Source organism: Salvelinus namaycush, unplaced genomic scaffold, assembly GCF_016432855.1.
Source record: "Salvelinus namaycush isolate Seneca unplaced genomic scaffold, SaNama_1.0 Scaffold1030, whole genome shotgun sequence".
Lineage (NCBI taxonomy): Eukaryota > Metazoa > Chordata > Actinopteri > Salmoniformes > Salmonidae > Salvelinus > Salvelinus namaycush.
The window spans coordinates 49,573-66,562 of record NW_024057710.1 but is presented as its reverse complement, the minus strand read 5'-3'; the positions used below and the strand labels follow the sequence as shown (position 1 = coordinate 66,562).

The following is a 16,990-nucleotide window of genomic DNA, read 5'->3' as shown; positions in this document are numbered from 1 at the left end:
GCAACCCATTATACAATACCTCAGACAACCCTTATGAGTGGTACACCACAACCCATTATACAGTACCTCAGATAACCCTTATGAGTGGTACACCGCAACCCATTACACAATACCTCAGATAACCCTTATGAGTGGTACACCGCAACCCATTATACAGTACCTCAGATAACCCTTATGAGTGGTACACCGCAACCCATTATACAGTACCTCAGATAACCCTTCATGGGTGGCAGACAAAAACCCGGTACACTATACCTCAGCTAATCCGTCATAGGCGGTAGACTATATCTCAGCCAACCCGTTAAGGGCGATAAACTAAGTAAGAAGGCTCAAGAGTCAAATCCTGGTCATTTCATGTTCATGAATGTTGCATTTTACCTAATGAAACCCATTGCGCGTGGTAACTGTAAAAAGTCTACTTTACGTCAGGATACACATTACGGGCTGTAACTGTAGAAACAATGTAGCTTTATTCACGTCAGGGGAATTTAGCAAAACAAGGTCGATTTATTCACATCAGGGGAACCTCCTTGTTATTTCATTTTCGTGTATTGCACTTGATTTCAGTATGAATCACATGATTATGAAGGCATAAATGTATGAAAGAGAGTATTATTTGAAATGTATGTATTGTAGTTCTATCCTTGTGATGTGTTACATCATGTTTTTGTGGACCCCAGTAAGAGCAGTAGCTAATGGAGATGCTAATAAAATACTAAATACCACTGACAGATCTTTTTTTAAACAATGATGATAAAATGTGGGTTTAAAAATGAAGTTTAGTCATTCATTTAATCAGCTTTTTAAAATTTTTAAACAGGACATGGGCATGAGTCCTCTGGTTATAGGTGCCGGTTTGGAGAAGAGTTTCAGACGGTTTCTATACAGATATCCACACATTTAACAATTTGGATGGATGGACAAGGAGTTACAGATTATAGATATGCCATCAGTAACAGGATTTTCCCCTGAAACAAGTATTCTACAAAAATGTCACCACTTATTTCCCAGGCACCGCATTGTAGCCTTCTAGAACGCCCATGAGCGACGTCAAATATAGGGCTATAACTATTTGAAGTATCCATTTACCTCTAAGAATTCAAAGCAATTGGTAATTACCTAGTACAGATCTTGGATAGAAAATGCAGGTTCTCCTTCAACTAGTTCTCCTACAACATATCAACTTGCCTTTCTATGTGGCATTTTTGAAAAGGCTAACTCAGATTCATTATATAATGTTAATTAGCATAAGAAGTTCATAGATACTTATGACAAGTCTTATGATGCATTTCAAAGGGTCATAATGCATTACATCTGAATGCCTTCCCAACATTTAATTCACAATCAAATCCTGTACAGGTAGTTTATTTAGAAAAAAGTGCTCCAATGAAAACTGATAAAGGAAACATCTAAATCATCTTTCCCAACAGTCTCTCGCACAGTGAGAAAGCGTGTACATCAAATTTTAACACAGTGATGTTCTTGAAGTCTCAGATACCGAGCTCTGGCTACTGCCAGTGAGACTGTCACAGTTGTGTCCCTCTTGGCACTCATGCTTCAAACAGGAAGGTTCCGGCAGATGACAGAGATGCGGCGATGGCGGGGCACTCTCTGTCCAGAGAAAATAGACTCATCATCTTTAAGGATCTCATGGGTGAACTTATATCTGGCCTGGTCCCTGGAAGGATGCATGAAAACAATGTCATCAGTCATTCACCACACAAGCACAATGTGTGAAATGCCAGGAGCTGTACCAAGTGTTTCAGAGTATGAGTGCCGATTTAGGATCAGTTTAGCCTTTAAGATCACAAGAATACATGGACCAGTTTAGCCTTTAAGATCATAATGAATATATGGACCAGTGTTGGTCAATTCCAACTTCATTTGAAATTCCAATGAATTCACTCATGAAGTAGATAATTTACTGTACGTTGAATTCAATTTGAATGTCAACAACCTTCAAGTTATGGAATTAAATTGGAATTAGACTGTTGGAATTGTGAAAAAAAGTAATCTTTGGAATTTAATTGGAATTCAATATTTGTAAAATTCCCAGTTAATGGAATTAATGTACATAGTATAAAAAAATGGACTGCTTTTTTTTGAATATACTGTTGAAGTCGGAAGTTTACATACCTTAGCCAAATACATTTAAACTCAGTTTTTCACAATTCCTGACATTTAATCCTAGTAAAAATTCCCTGTCTTAGGTCAGTTAGGATCACCACTTTATTTTAAGAATGTGAAACGTCAGAATAAAAAGAGAGAATTATTTATTTTGGCTTTTATTTCCATCATCATATTCCCAGTGGGTCAGAAGTTTACATACACTCAATTAGTATTTGGTAGCATTGCCTTTAAATTGTTTAACTTGGGTCAAACGTTTCAGGTAGCCTTCCACAATAAGTTGGGTGAATTTTGGCCCATTCCTCCTGACAGAGCTGGGGCAACTGAGTCAGATGGCCACTCCAATACCTTGACTTTGTTGTCCTTAAGCCATTTTGCCACAACTTTGAAAGTATGCTTGGGGTCATTGTCCATTTGGAAGACCCATTTGTGACCAAGCTTTAACTTCCTGACTGATGTCTTGAGATGCTGCTTCAATATATCCACATAATTTTCCTACCTCATGATGCCATCTATTTTGTGAAGTGCACCAGTCCCTCCTGCAGCAAAGCACCCCCACAACATGATGCTGCCACCCCGTGCTTGACGATTGGGATGGTGTTCATCGGCTTGCAAGCCTCCCCCTTTTTCCTCCAAACATAACGATGGTCATTATGGTCAAACAGTTCTATTTTTGTATCATCAGACCAGAGGACATTTCTCCAACGAGTACGATCTTTGCCCCCATGTGCAGTTGCAAACCTTAGTCTTGCTTTTTTATAGAGGTTTTGGAGCAGTGGCTTCTTCCTTGCTGAGTGGCTTTCAAGTTATGTCAATATAGGCCTTGTTTCACTATGGATATAGATACTTTTGTATCTCTTTCCTCCAGCATTTTCACAAGGTCCTTTGCTGTTGTTCTGGGATTGATTTGCACTTTTCGCACCAAAGTACGTTCATCTCTAGGAGACAGAACACGTCTGCGTGGTCCCATGGTGTTTATACTTGCGTACTATTGTTTGTACAGATGAACGTGGTACCTTCAGGCTTTTGGAAATTTCTCCCAAGGATGAACCAGGCTTGTGGAGGTCTACAAATTGTTTTGGAGGTCTTGGCTGATTTCTTTTGATTTTCCCATGATGTCAGGCAAAGAGGCACTGAGTTTGAAGGTAGGCCTTAATGCATCAACAGGTAAACCTCCAATTGACTCAAATGATGTCAATTAGCCTATCAGAAGATTCTAAAGCCATGAGATAATTTTCTGCAATTTTCTAAGCTGTTTAAAGGCACAGTCAACTTAGTGTATGTAAACTTCTGATCCACTGGAATTGTGATACAGTGAATTACAAGTGAAATAATCTGTCCGTAAACAATTGTTGGAAAAATTACTTGTGTCATACACAAAGTAGATGTCCTAACCTACTTGCCAAAACTATAGTTTGTTGACAAGAAATTTGTGGAGTGGGTATGTTTTATTGATTCCAACCTAAGTGTATGTTAACTTCCGACTTCAACTGTAAATCATTTAAACTACTAGGCTACCTGAACAGTGACATGGCCATGGGGAATTTAATGATCTCAAGTCAAATACTTACCTGGAATTTGATATTAAATTAATGGAATACAGAGGGAGAGGGAATTGAAATACTGTAGAATTGAATTTGTGGAATTAACCCCAACACGGACAGGGGAGGACCTGATCCTAGATTAGCACTCCCACTTTGAGATGTTTCATAGTTGAAGCATAAGACCCCAGGTCATCTGACCCGGCGGACCTCTGGGCCCTCATAAGGATAGTTATAGGCTATAGGAGGCGTTCAGTCAGTGTACCAACATGGAGGTAACATAGAACAATTAAGTAAACCACTTCATGTTCTTGTTCTCCACAGGAGATACTGTGGGTTTGTTTAGTGCAGACTCTCATTAGGGTATTTACTCAGTTGCTCTTTCCCATGTCAAATAAATCCATAGAATCGTTTTGAGTAGTAAAAACCTACCGTAGGCCTACCAGGTAGACTACAGTGATTACAGTGTATGCGCAGGTGGTTGTTTGTAAACAATGAAAGACAGAATGTTGCTATGGCAGGTCTTATTGGGTCCTTACCTGAGTATGTAGACAGAGCGACAGGGCAGAAACAAGTTCAGCCATTCAGCGGGTTCATCCTCCCTCACCAAGCGCATCACACTGTCTGACAACAAACTCAGCCCTGCTATAGTGCTGCCACAGAACTGACAGAGGAGAGGAAGGGAAAGAAAGGGTCAGGGAGACAGTGAAAGAGAAAGGCAGGATGTAAGATAAAAAAAAACAGGGGTGAGGGGGGATGAGAGAATGACCGAGTTCCAAACAGCATTGTAAAAGAAATATCACTTTTGCCAAAAAAGTATTCACATTGTGCCCAGTCAATAATCATGCACACAGAACACCATGTTCCAAATGTATCTTGCCTTTCATCTCAGGTTAATATGAGAGCCGTCTACCTACCTTGACACTGTCGATGTGTGGTTTGATGTATCCAGCCTTGTCCAGGTCCAGGACATGCACAGGGCCTAGGAGAGGGCTGCCCTCAGAGAAAGCCACAGCTCGGAGGCGATCCATCACCCCCTCACACACCGCTCCCCACTGAGCACGCTCTGTCTCCCGGTAACCATGAATCGCCTGGTGAGCACAATGTTGAAAGAATGAATGAAAAAATGTAATTAAATGTTGGTAGGGGCCTCAAGGGAGTGATCATTGTCAACAGGGGTGGGATTGTGGAGGGGGACTGGGTTCCAGGAGTGAAATTATTTGGATAATTTACATTGATTTCAAGGATTTTACATAATCAGAGTGATTTTATTTTCCAATTTTCCTCCCTGATTGCTAACAAACACTGTTCTGGGCTTGGTTTCCCAAAAGCATTTTAAGGCTAAGTTCATCGCTAGAACGTTTGTAGGAGCATCATTAAATCTCAGAGCTGTTCCCCAAAACCATCGTCACTAAAGTTGCAATTGAAAACGTGTGTTATTTACCGACTGCCTCAGACCACTCGTAGATCAGCTAAGTGTGTCGTTGGAAGATTTTTCGCCCTTTCGGCGTCAAACATAGAATCAAGCTGTTTATCCGTCTCGCTGTGAACGCCGATTACTTCGGAACCAAGTTGACTACAAATACAAAGTTGCCAATTTCTTTGCAGTTGTTTCAAACAAGCAAAGGATAAAAATATGCTTCAAATAAAAACCGAGATGACTGCATTAATAGGCTACAGTAGGATATAGGCTACAAAGGCCAGTGGAGGCTTCTTAGAGGAGGACCATCCTGCTCAGTGAATTTAATAAAAATACAAATAGTGAAACATTAAAAAAAGTGATCCTTTTTAGATAAACCTATACTAAATATACCCAAGTCACCAAATAATTGATTAAAACCCACTGCTTTACAATGAAGGTCTACAGTAGCCTCAACAACACTCTGTAGGGTAGCACCATGGTGTAGCCAGAGGACAGCTAGTTTCCGTCCTCCTCTGGGTACATTGACTTCAATATAAACCTAGGAGGCTCATGGTTCTCACCCCCGTCCTTAGACTTACACAGTAATTATGACAACTTCCAGAGGACATCCTCCAACCTATCAGAGCACTTGCAGCATGAACTGACATGTTGTCCACCCAATCAAAGGATCAGAGAATGAATCTTGTACTGAAAGCATAAACTCCAGCTAGCTATCACCGCAGTGCATAAAATGTGGTGAGTAGTTGGCTCAAAGAGAGAGAAAGCAACAGTTGAACAGTTTTGAATAAATACATTAGTTTAGCATACTCAAAACACCCAGCTCAGACAGAGAGGGATGCTATGTTAGATAGCTGGCTATGGCTATTCAACACTGTATGATTGTAATGGGTTTACTAACGCGTTAGTTCTCGTAGCTATGTTGACTATGACATTAGCTAATATGGTGAAAATGATGTAGGCTGAGTGTAGCGGTTAGCAGTTATGATATGAAGGTTTGGCTTAAGTTCTTTTGCCTGGTCAGACAGCTGATTTGTGCACTGAAGTCCACAAGGGAAAAGGTGAGAGGAGGAGAAGGTGTAGAAGTGAGAAGGAATTATACAAAAGCAAAGTGATCACGCTGTTTGTATGTGGCTGCGATCAAAGTGAACCGTGATCAGGGGTGTATTCATTAAAACACTTTTCTTAAATGGGAGCAAAAGGAACGGGGATGAACATACCTGAATTTGTCCAAAAACTTCCGGCGCCGACAGAGATGGCCGCCTCGCTTCGCGTTCCTAGGAAACTATGCAGTATTTTGTTTTTTTATGTGTTATTTCTTACATTGGTACCCAAGGTAATCTTAGGTTTCATTACATACAGTCGGGAGGAAGTACTGAATATAAGAGCAACGTCAACTCACCATCATTACAACCAGGAATATGACTCTCCCGAAGCGGATCCTGTGTTTTGCCTTCCACCCAGTACAATGGATCTGATCCCAGCCGGCGACCCTAAACAACGACGCCGTAAAAGGGGCAAACGAAGCGGTCTTCTGGTCAGGCTTCGGAGACGGGCATATTGCGCTCCACTCCCTAGCATACTACTCGCCAATGTCCAGTCTCTTGACAACAAGGTTGATGAAATCCGAGCAAGGGTAACATTCCAGAGAGACATCAGAGACTGTAACGTTCTTTGCTTCACAGAAACATGGCTCACTCGAGAGACACTAACGGAGTCGGTGCAGCCAGCTGGTTTCTTCACGCATCGCGCCGACAGAAACAAACATCTTTCTGGTAAGAAGAGGGGTGGGGGTGTATGCCTTATGATTAACGAGACGTGGTGTGATCATAACAACATACAGGAACTCAAGTCATTCTGTTCACCTGATTTAGAATTCCTCACAATCAAATGTCGACCGCATTATCTACCAAGGGAATTCTCTTCGATTACAATCACAGCAGTATATATTCCCCCCCAAGCAGACACATCGATGGCCCTGAACGAACTTTATCTGACTCTATGTAAACTGGAAACCACACACCTTGAGGCTGCATTCATCGTAGCTGGGGATTTTAACAAGGCTAATCTGAAAACAAAACTCCCTAAATTCTATCAGCATATCGATTGTGCAACCAAGGCTGGTAAAGCCTTGGATCATTGTTATACTAACTTCCGCGACGCATATAAGGCCCTCCCCCGCCCTCCTTTCGGAAAAGCTGACCACGACTCCATTTTGTTGCTTCCAGCCTACAAACAGAAACTAAAACAGCAAGCTCCCGCGCTCTGGTCTGTAAAACGCTGGTCCGACCAATCTGATTCCACGCTTCAAGACTGCTTCGATAACGTGGATTGGGATATGTTCCGCATTGCGTCCAACAACAACATTGACGAATACGCTGATTCGGTGAGCGAGTTCATTAGAAAGTGCATTGACGATGTCGTACCCACAGCAACGATTAAAACATTCCCAAACCAGAAACCGTGGATTGATGGCAGCATTCGCGTGAAACTGAAAGCGCGAACCACTGCTTTTAACCAGGGCAAGGTGACCGGAAACATAACCGAATACAAACAGTGTAGCTATTCCCTCTGCAAGGCAATCAAACAAGCTAAGTGCCAGTATAGAGACAAAGTAGAGTCGCAATTCAACAGCTCAGACACAAGAGGTATGTGGCAGGGTCTACAGTCAATCACGGATTACAAAAAGAAAACCAGCCCCGTCGCGGACCAGGATGTCTTGCTCCCAGACAGACTAAATAACTTTTTTGCTCGCTTTGAGGACAATACAGTGCCACTGACACGGCACGCTACCAAAACCTGCGGGCTCTCCTTCACTGCAGCCGAGGTGAGTAAAACATTTAAACGTGTTAACCCTCGCAAGGCTGCAGGCCCAGACGGCATTCCCAGCCGCGTCCTCAGAGCATGCGCAGACCAGCTGGCTGGTGTGTTTAAGGACATATTCAATCAATCCTTATCCCAGTCTGCTGTTCCCACATGCTTCAAGAGGGCCACCATTGTTCCTGTTCCCAAGAAAGCTAAGGTAACTGAGCTAAACGACTACCGCCCCGTAGCACTCACTTCCGTCATCATGAAGTGCTTTGAGAGACTAGTCAAGGACCATATCACCTCCACCCTACCTGACACCCTAGACCCACTCCAATTTGCTTACCGACCCAATAGGTCCACAGACGACGCAATCGCAACCACACTGCACACTGCCCTAACCCATCTGGACAAGAGGAATACCTATGTGAGAATGCTGTTCATCGACTACAGCTCAGCATTTAACACCATAGTACCCTCCAAACTCGTCATCAAGCTCGAGACCCTGGGTCTCGACCCCGCCCTGTGCAACTGGGCGGGAATTGATGGAAATTATGTAAAAATGTATCACTAGCCACTTTAAACAATGCCAGTTTATATAATGTTTACCTACCCTACATTACTCATCTCATATGTATATGTATATACTGTACTCTATATCATCTACTGCATCTTGCCATCTTTATGTAATACATGTATCACTAGCCACTTTAAACTATGCCACTTTATGTTTATATACCCTACATTACTCATCTCATATGTATATACTGTACTCTATACCATCTACTGCATCTTGCCTATGCCGTTCTGTACCATCACTCATTCATATATTTTTATGTACATATTCTTCATCCCTTTACACTTGTGTGTATAAGGTAGTTGTTGTGAAATTGTTAGGTTAGATTACTCGTTGGTTATTACTGCATTGTCGGAACTAGAAGCACAAGCATTTCGCTACACTCGCATTAACATCTGCTAACCATGTGTATGTGACAAATAAAATTTGATTTGAAATAAACATTTGTTTGCAACTGTTGAACTAATGATTACACCCTAGATCAGCTAGATGCAGGCAAGAGTGTGCAAGGCAGAATTGAATGTGTCATTGTCTGTCACCTTGACTACTAAAATTTCTCTTGAGCTGTGCACCTACGTTTTAAACTTTCATTCAGAGAATAGATTGTAGCAACCTCTTGATGGGTATAGGGAAAATCATGTAGTAGTATCATGTAGTAGCCTAAACCTATAGATGTTATATTGAGCTGGGTGAATGGAATATGAATGACAGTCATCTAATATGTTGTAATAGAAATAAGGCGATGCTCATCATAAAAATAATCAACCTCCCTCATAAAACAGCACCTACCACCACTGACATAGGCATAAATATTTTATTCATGTTGAAATCTATTTTATTTTCAGTAAATTGAGTTCTATTTGGCTAATTGTAGGCTACACTGTCTGTTATTTTTGCCTCAATGTCACGTCCTGACCAGAGTTCTTATGTGTTGTGCTTGTTTTAGTGTTGGTCAGGACGTGAGCTGGGTGGGCATTCTATGTTGTGTGTCTAGTTTGTCTGTTTCTGTGTTCAGCCTAATATGGTTCTCAATCAGAGGCAGCTGTCAATCGTTGTCCCTGATTGAGAATCATATATAGGTGGCTTGTTTTGTGTTGGGGATTGGTGGGTGGTTGTTTCCTGTGTCAGTGTTTGTGAAACATGGGACCAGCACTTTACATGTTGGGTTTATATTTTTGTTCAGTGTATTTCATGATGTGTAACAATGATGTGCCAAATCTGTGATTTAGTGCATAAATATTGGGTAAGTATTAGAATAAGCAGCATCAATATTTGCCACCTAGGTGATAATATTGTAATGAAACAGGCAGGGAGCAGGTCTCGAACCCTCGACCTTCTAGCCCGAAGTCCAGCGCGCTATCGACTGTGCCGCAAAAGCATGCTCGTGCGGCAGGGTAAATTTCATTACAAGGTCATTACAATATTTATCTGAAGCTAATCAGTATTGTGGAATAATTCTAAAGTAAAGGTGATATTTGAATGGAGCAAGCTGATTCGAGATCACCGCTAGCTTTTTTTTATCTCAAACATATCAGTATCAACAAACGATCCAACGATGCACTTGGCAAACGTTCTTTCTGCATGGTGTTTTGGGAAACGTATGTTACATCTTCGGCCGATGCATCGTTAAAACACTCATAAGCCTAAATTGCATTGCTATTGGGAAACCGGGAACTGACTGTTCAATCTAAATTAAGATATATTCAACTTGTAATGTATGATGACGATAATTAATAGCCTAACAATTCAAATATGAGACTTTACAGCATCTAGTATAGTATGGATATTTATGTTATTGCTGCCGCTGTTTTTTTCTCTGCATGTTTATCGGTGAAATATAAGACTACAAAGCATTTGCATGATGCCAATAGGGGAATTAATCAAAAGAGCTCCTCCGTACATACTGTAGCAGCCCCTCTGAGTGTCGGCTGGAGCAGAGGACGTGCAGCAGCTTTATCTAACTAACGTTAACGTGAGTGTGAGTTGGGCACTTCTTTGTAGTCAACAAGCAAGGTCTATTTACAACTTACATCGTCCCAGTGGTCGAATTCGTATCGTTTCTTCCTCAGCCCAGGCTCGAGTTCTTTCATGAGAGCACCCTCCTCTTCCTCACTTATGAATTCCGTCCTCACCTCCACCTGACCGCGAAGCCTCTGGACCAACTCCCCGGTCGAACCGCAGACTAGTTGGTTATCTCTGAACTGCAGGCCGCTGTTCGTAGCAGCTCCGGAGCAACTCGCTGCCGAACTTAGACATGATGTGGGAGTGTACAGAGGCCGTTTATGAATACGTCTGGCAACTGTAATCAGCAGTCACATGCTTCATTAAATAAAATGATTCATGTAGACTGTCAGATTTGCTAAATTAAGCTATGCTTTGTTGTCTGGTGGCACAGAAGTCAGGTCACGAAGAAGGGCGACATTTTGAAAACGCACTGCATTGTGGGAGTTGTATTGTCGTCACACTTCATTAAATAAAAAAAGCCTGCCTAGGACTAAAATAACAAGCTATTAACCTTTTCACTGAAATTACAACAAGATTCTGTGTTATCCATGTCAAATGCATAAATGCTACGTAAATAAGGAATGTATAAGTCTTTTTAAATAAAATAGATTGTCTTACAAGAACGGTACTTAACCAGGCCAAATGCTGTGAGCTCTTTTATTGTCTTTTAGGTGTTGTCTTTTTCTCACTAGGCTATGCCTATGCTATCTTTATAGGTCATGCCAGAGCTATACAGTTAGAGGCTATGAAAATATGTCATTACTTTCCATATCTACATTTGGCTCTGGGTCGTGCTAACTTTGTGAACCATGACCTACGCTCATAAAATCCCAACGTCTCTTACATAGTCGACTTCCTCACCATAGCCTCTCTGTGAACTACTTTCATCTATCTTGCACAATGGGGGTGATGATATGGGTGTGGAGGACTGATTGATATGAGTTGTGGCGTTTAACACTCTACAAGGCTAACTCAGCATAGGTATGTACATGTATGCGGATGTAGCGTGGTTCGTTCTGCGTTGTGTTTTCAATTAGGACGCTGCCACAACTGACGGTCTGCTCGTTGAACTCTTTTTATTTGCCCTGCACACGAAGAGACAACACACACGTTACCCTTGGTGCAGTCACAGCTCTCCGGCACCTTGCTAGCCGAGGGTCAGGCAAAAGAGCGCCAAAAGGAATTAACAGGTGCTGCGTGCACACACTCGCTGCACAACAGCATATACAAGTAAAACTATACAGAACATAATTCTGACAAAATAAAAGACATACCTGCACACGAAGAGACAACACACACGTTACCCTTGGTGCAGTCACAGCTCTCCGGCACCTGCGCGAGCACATGGACACTCACTCAACCACTGTCACAAGTACTCAGAAGTTACAACAGATACCCCAGTCAGTGAGCTCTGTGAAACTTGTTAACATAAATTCCTACACTGTCCACACTATAACAAACGTATGGTTGCAAAACAGTACATTGTATAACCTTATGACGGTTTTATATTAAACAGTTTCGGAGCCAAGGACAACATACCTTGCTAGCCGAGGGTCAGGCAAAAGAGAACGATAAAGTGGTATGGGAATACAGATAACCCGCGATGGGCCAAACCAAAATATACAAAACTTTTACAATCACTTGTATGTACAATATTGGTATGAAAAAGTGTTTGTACACCAAATAAAAACATTAGCTATGCAGCTGTAATTAAATAAAAAAATACACTGAATTATTATTATTATTATCAGATTATTAACATCCCCTCTTGACCTGGCCTATTTGAATTGGTCCTTGTGTGCAATTTGGTGCGTAATCTAGGGGAACAACATCACACTGCTACATTCACCCCCACTGTTTTACACTAGATTATAGGCCCAAAACAAAACACATTACCTCAAAGGTAACAAAGCAAAGAAAGAAAAAAAATTCACACCCACAGGGCGACAGAGTAACCCAGTGTAGTCCCTTAATTCTAGACCCACAAATGGTCGATCAGCTGAAAAGCTATCCCGCGAAGGATTAGGAAAAATAAGGGGTAGCTAATCCCTTATTCAACCGTATACGAAAAATGCCATATACATTTTATGCCGATGGACTACACACAAAGTTACATGAATTGTCAAATATATTAGACAAACCCACAAATCATTCTAAGACATGCTTAGATTCCTACATTCCTACAAAAGAAAAGGTAGGCAATATCCTACCGTCACTGAGAAACCAAGAACTGTTTCATTTCCTGTGTAGACATAGTTTGGATTAGCCTATCCACTGGCTTAATAAGTCTACCTAGTCTAGTCCGAACACCCTCACCCACAAACCTAGCAGGAATGTCACAGACAGCACTAACCCTGCTCAGAGGTCTAACCTCAGGATGGGGAGTACTACAGATCCGCATCTCCGGAGCCAGCACACTTTCAGTTACCGACTCAACACTAGTAGTGTCAGACGACTGATCAGAATCCTGGTAGATTGTCACAGACCACACTGACGAAGCATCTTCAACCAAGGTAACATCATCCACACTGAATGGAGTTTCGCAATCAGAACTCTTGTAGGCTTCGGGGATATCTCTCTGGTCCACTTCTGCTGAGCACACCTCACTTAAGGGGACTTCATACGGTTGTTCCACCTCACTTCCATCAGCCGGGACTTCACCATCCTCTTGGAGTATCCTCCCAGAAGACTCAGGAAGGCCTGCTACCCAGTGGACAGTCCTGGCGTCACTCCCATCCATTTGGCTGGACTTTGCAGACATCTCAGAGATCACGTCACCACTCGATAGAGATCCGTGACCCTCAGGTTCCTCCCACGAAGGTAAAGGCAGAAAGTTGACTGGCATAATCAGGTTCCTATGCACAGTTTTGATGCGTCCAGTGGTAGGGTGTTGGATACGATATGTGTTCAGTGAGCTGTTCTTTGCAACCACTATGTACACCACACTCTCCCAGCGATCAGCCAGTTTCTTCTTGCCCCTCTCCCCCTTGTTAGCAAGTAGAACTCTATCTCCCTTCTGCACCGAGTGACCCTTAGACCGTCTGTTGTAGACCTCGGCTTGTCTCTTTTGTTGCTTACTGGCATGCTGCTGGGCCAATGTCATGGCCTCTCTCAGATCCTCACCCAGAGACTGGACATACTTATCCACATCTACTGTGTCCCCATCCAACAGCACACTTTCAAACATAACATCTACCGGCAACCTAGGGGTGCGTCCGAACATCAAGAAGAAGGGTGGAAACCCAGTAGTCTCATGAACAGTGCAGTTATAGGAGAATGTCAATGTGTTCAACATCTGAGGCCATTTAGCCTTAGACCTAGCTGGCAGAGCTCTAATCATCCCACCCAGTGTGCGATTCAGACGTTCTGCTTGACCGTTACCCATGGGATGATAAGGTGTGGTGTGGGACTTTTCAACACCAGATAACTGAAGTAATTCTGCAATAAGTAAACTCTCAAAGTTAGCACCCCTGTCAGAATGGATGCAACCAGCGAACCCATAAATGCAGAAGAAATTGTTCCAGAGAACACGAGCAACAGTCTTAGCAGACTGGTTTGGACATGGATACGCACAGGCCAGCTTAGTAAAGTGATCAGTCACTACTAACACATCAATAGACTTGTTGTTTGAATCTTCGGCAGTCCAGAAATCAATACACACAAGTTCTAAAGGTGCCGTTGTCACAATGGAGACAAGTGGAGCTCTTGCTTCAGGCTCAGGTGCTTTACTCAACACACATCTCTTACAGTGGGCCACGTATTCCTTGACATCCTTCTCCATAGATTCCCAGTAAAACCGCTGTCTCGTGAGCCACAATGTGCGCTGCTGACCCTGATGACCAGCATCATCATGAACTCCCTTCAACACAAGGCCTCTCAAAGACACAGGTACAACATACTGGAATATTTTCTTCTTACTCACTGGGTGTTTTGAGACACGATACAGAATCCCTAACCGCGTGGTGAGTTTCCCCCACTGTCTTAGAGTATAAACTGTTTCTTTAGCTTCAAAGACTCGCTCTCTCCTAGATGGGCGCCGGCCTCTATCTACAAAGAACATTACTCTGCTGATGATAGGATCCAGTGACTGGTTATCATACAGCTCCTGGTGTGTAAGGACAGGTAAAGGGCTCTGACCCATGGACATCAACTTCTCAAGGTGCTGCACATGTGAAACGGCCCTCACTGTGGCACCATCATCCCATCGGCGATGGGCCTGGAGGACAGCAGACACCTCTTCACAGGAAACCAACCCACTGACATCGTCTCCAGCTCTACTCAACTCACTCCCAGGAGCCATAGACGTTCCACAGCCAGCCTCGGGCTGCTCACAGGAGAGACGGAACATGTCTTGTACATCATCCAGTCGAAGACCTCTGGCTTCCTCCAGCAGGACATCATATGGAATTCTTGTCAGTCGGTGCAGAACTTTGGAGCGGACAAATGGCTCTCTGCTCAAAGCATCAGCAACGACATTCTTGGGCCCTGGTATGTACTGGATATCAAAATCAAAAGGTGCCAGCTTTGCAACCCATCTCTGCTCACATGCATCAAGTCTCGGCTTTGTAAGAATATATTTGAGTGGATTGTTGTCGGTCCACACCGTAAACTTATGCCCTCGCAGCCAATGGCTGAACTTATCATGAATGGCCCATTTCATGGCTAGAAATTCCAGCCGGTGAGCAGGATACTTGGATTGTGCATGATTAAGAGATTTACTAGCAAAAGCTATTGGCCTGGCTATGGCCTTCCCATCTTGCACTTGGGATAGCACAGCTCCCAAACCACTAGTAGATGCATCAACAGAAAGCAAAAATGGCTGAGAAAAATCTGGATGAGCCAGCAGTGCCTGGTCAACTAGTGCTGCTTTCAAAGCTTCAAAAGCGAGTTGACATTCGGCAGTCCAGTCTGCAGCAGTGAGCCTGCGAGAGGGACCAGGCCTCTTTCTGCCCTTGCCTCTCCTAGGCTTCTTCTGACCTGTAGTCAGCTGAAACAATGGCCTAGCAACCATGGAACAATTCTCAATGTAGTGTTGATAGTATACTACCATACCAAGGAAAGAACGGATTTTGCTAGGAGACGGAGTGACACCATCAGCTTCCATCATCTCACTCTCAGTCACATTCAAAATGGTTTGAACCTTAGCAGGATCAGTGGCTACGCCCTCCTGAGAAATGATGTGGCCCAAAAACTTAACAGACCTCCTCAAAAACGTGCACTTAGACGGAGACAGTTTAAGATTGTGCTCCTGCAACCGCTGGAAAACCATCTCAAGTCTCTGCAGACTCTCTTCCTCCGTCTTAGCAAAAACCATCAGATCATCCAAATAGCAAAGGAGACTTAGAAAGTTTTGGTCCCCAAAGATGGTCAGCATCATTCTCATAAAAGTAGCTGGGCTGTTGCAAAGGCCCTGAGGCAAACGATTGTACTCGTGCAGACCTAAAGGAGAGGAAAAGGCAGTGTATTTCTTATCCTCTTCATGCAGTGGCACATTGTAGTACCCTGATGTCAAGTCCATTGTGCTGAAGAAGGCATTACCTCCCAGCGCCGCCAGTACATCAGCCTGATGAGGCAGTGGATGAGCATCCTTCACTGTGCGGGCGTTTAACCACCTAAAGTCAGTACATAGACGCAAGTCCCCATTCTTTTTCCATACCAGCACCAATGGTGAGGCATACTCGCTGCTGGATTTTCTGACGATTTCCTTTTCCTCCATATCATCCAGTGTTTCCCTGAGTTTTTGGTAATCAGCTGGAGAAAGCCTACGATAAGGTAATCGAAATGGGCGGTCATCAGTCAGCCGTATGCGATGGCAGAACTCTTTTGCCTCTCCACAATCCAGGCTATGTCTAGAGAACACCGTGTCATACTTCTCAATTAAACCGACAAGTTTGTCTTTCCAGAACTGTGAAACTGGACACTCCTCAACAGACAGGCCTTGAAGTCCAAGATTGCTCAGTGTACTGTTGTCATTAACTACACTGCCACCAACTGAACTCTTAGCTGTAAGACTGCCATGTGAGCTGTCACATTGTACTTTTGCCACGTTCTGGTAAGCAGCTTGCTGCTTGACATCATCAAAATCCTCCAATGCAATACAAGGGTACACATCTGCCACTTTAGCATTTCGTCTCAGGGTAACTGGCGAAGTTGTTGGATTCACAATCTTCACAGGGAGCCATCCATCCCCCCACAGAGGCGTAACTACTCTCCCTACTAGTATGTGTCGATTCACACAACGAGACGTGCTGGGCTCGACAACAACAGTACTGCCCACAGAGAGTTTTGTCTTTGGTGGTAAGCGGCCCCACACCAGATGCTCACTCATGGGTTGGAGCGTTACTGCCCTCTTCAACTTAATGGTGCCCACTTTATCTGGGATGGAGTCTCCTCTCCATCTCTCCAGATTTGATAGGAGACGCAGGAACTGGCTGTCCTCACACTGGCCAGAGGGACCTGGCGTACCCACCACCCGCCAGTAGCTGTCATTTGATTTGAACTGTCTAATCAGAGACT

General features: G+C 43.3%; 1 protein-coding gene across 1 annotated transcript; it reads right to left on the bottom strand.

Moving 5' to 3' along the window:
- Positions 1-447: 447 nt before the first annotated feature.
- On the bottom strand, positions 448-10,892 carry LOC120035341 (alpha-ketoglutarate-dependent dioxygenase alkB homolog 7, mitochondrial-like). The gene is made up of 4 exons (XM_038982125.1): positions 10,501-10,892; positions 4,586-4,759; positions 4,208-4,332; positions 448-1,678 (listed from the first exon to the last, which is right to left on the bottom strand). Exons 1-4 carry the CDS (start codon positions 10,558-10,560, stop codon positions 1,558-1,560), a joined length of 480 nt encoding a protein of 159 aa, XP_038838053.1. The 5' UTR covers positions 10,561-10,892; the 3' UTR covers positions 448-1,557.
- Positions 10,893-16,990: the final 6,098 nt, after the last annotated feature.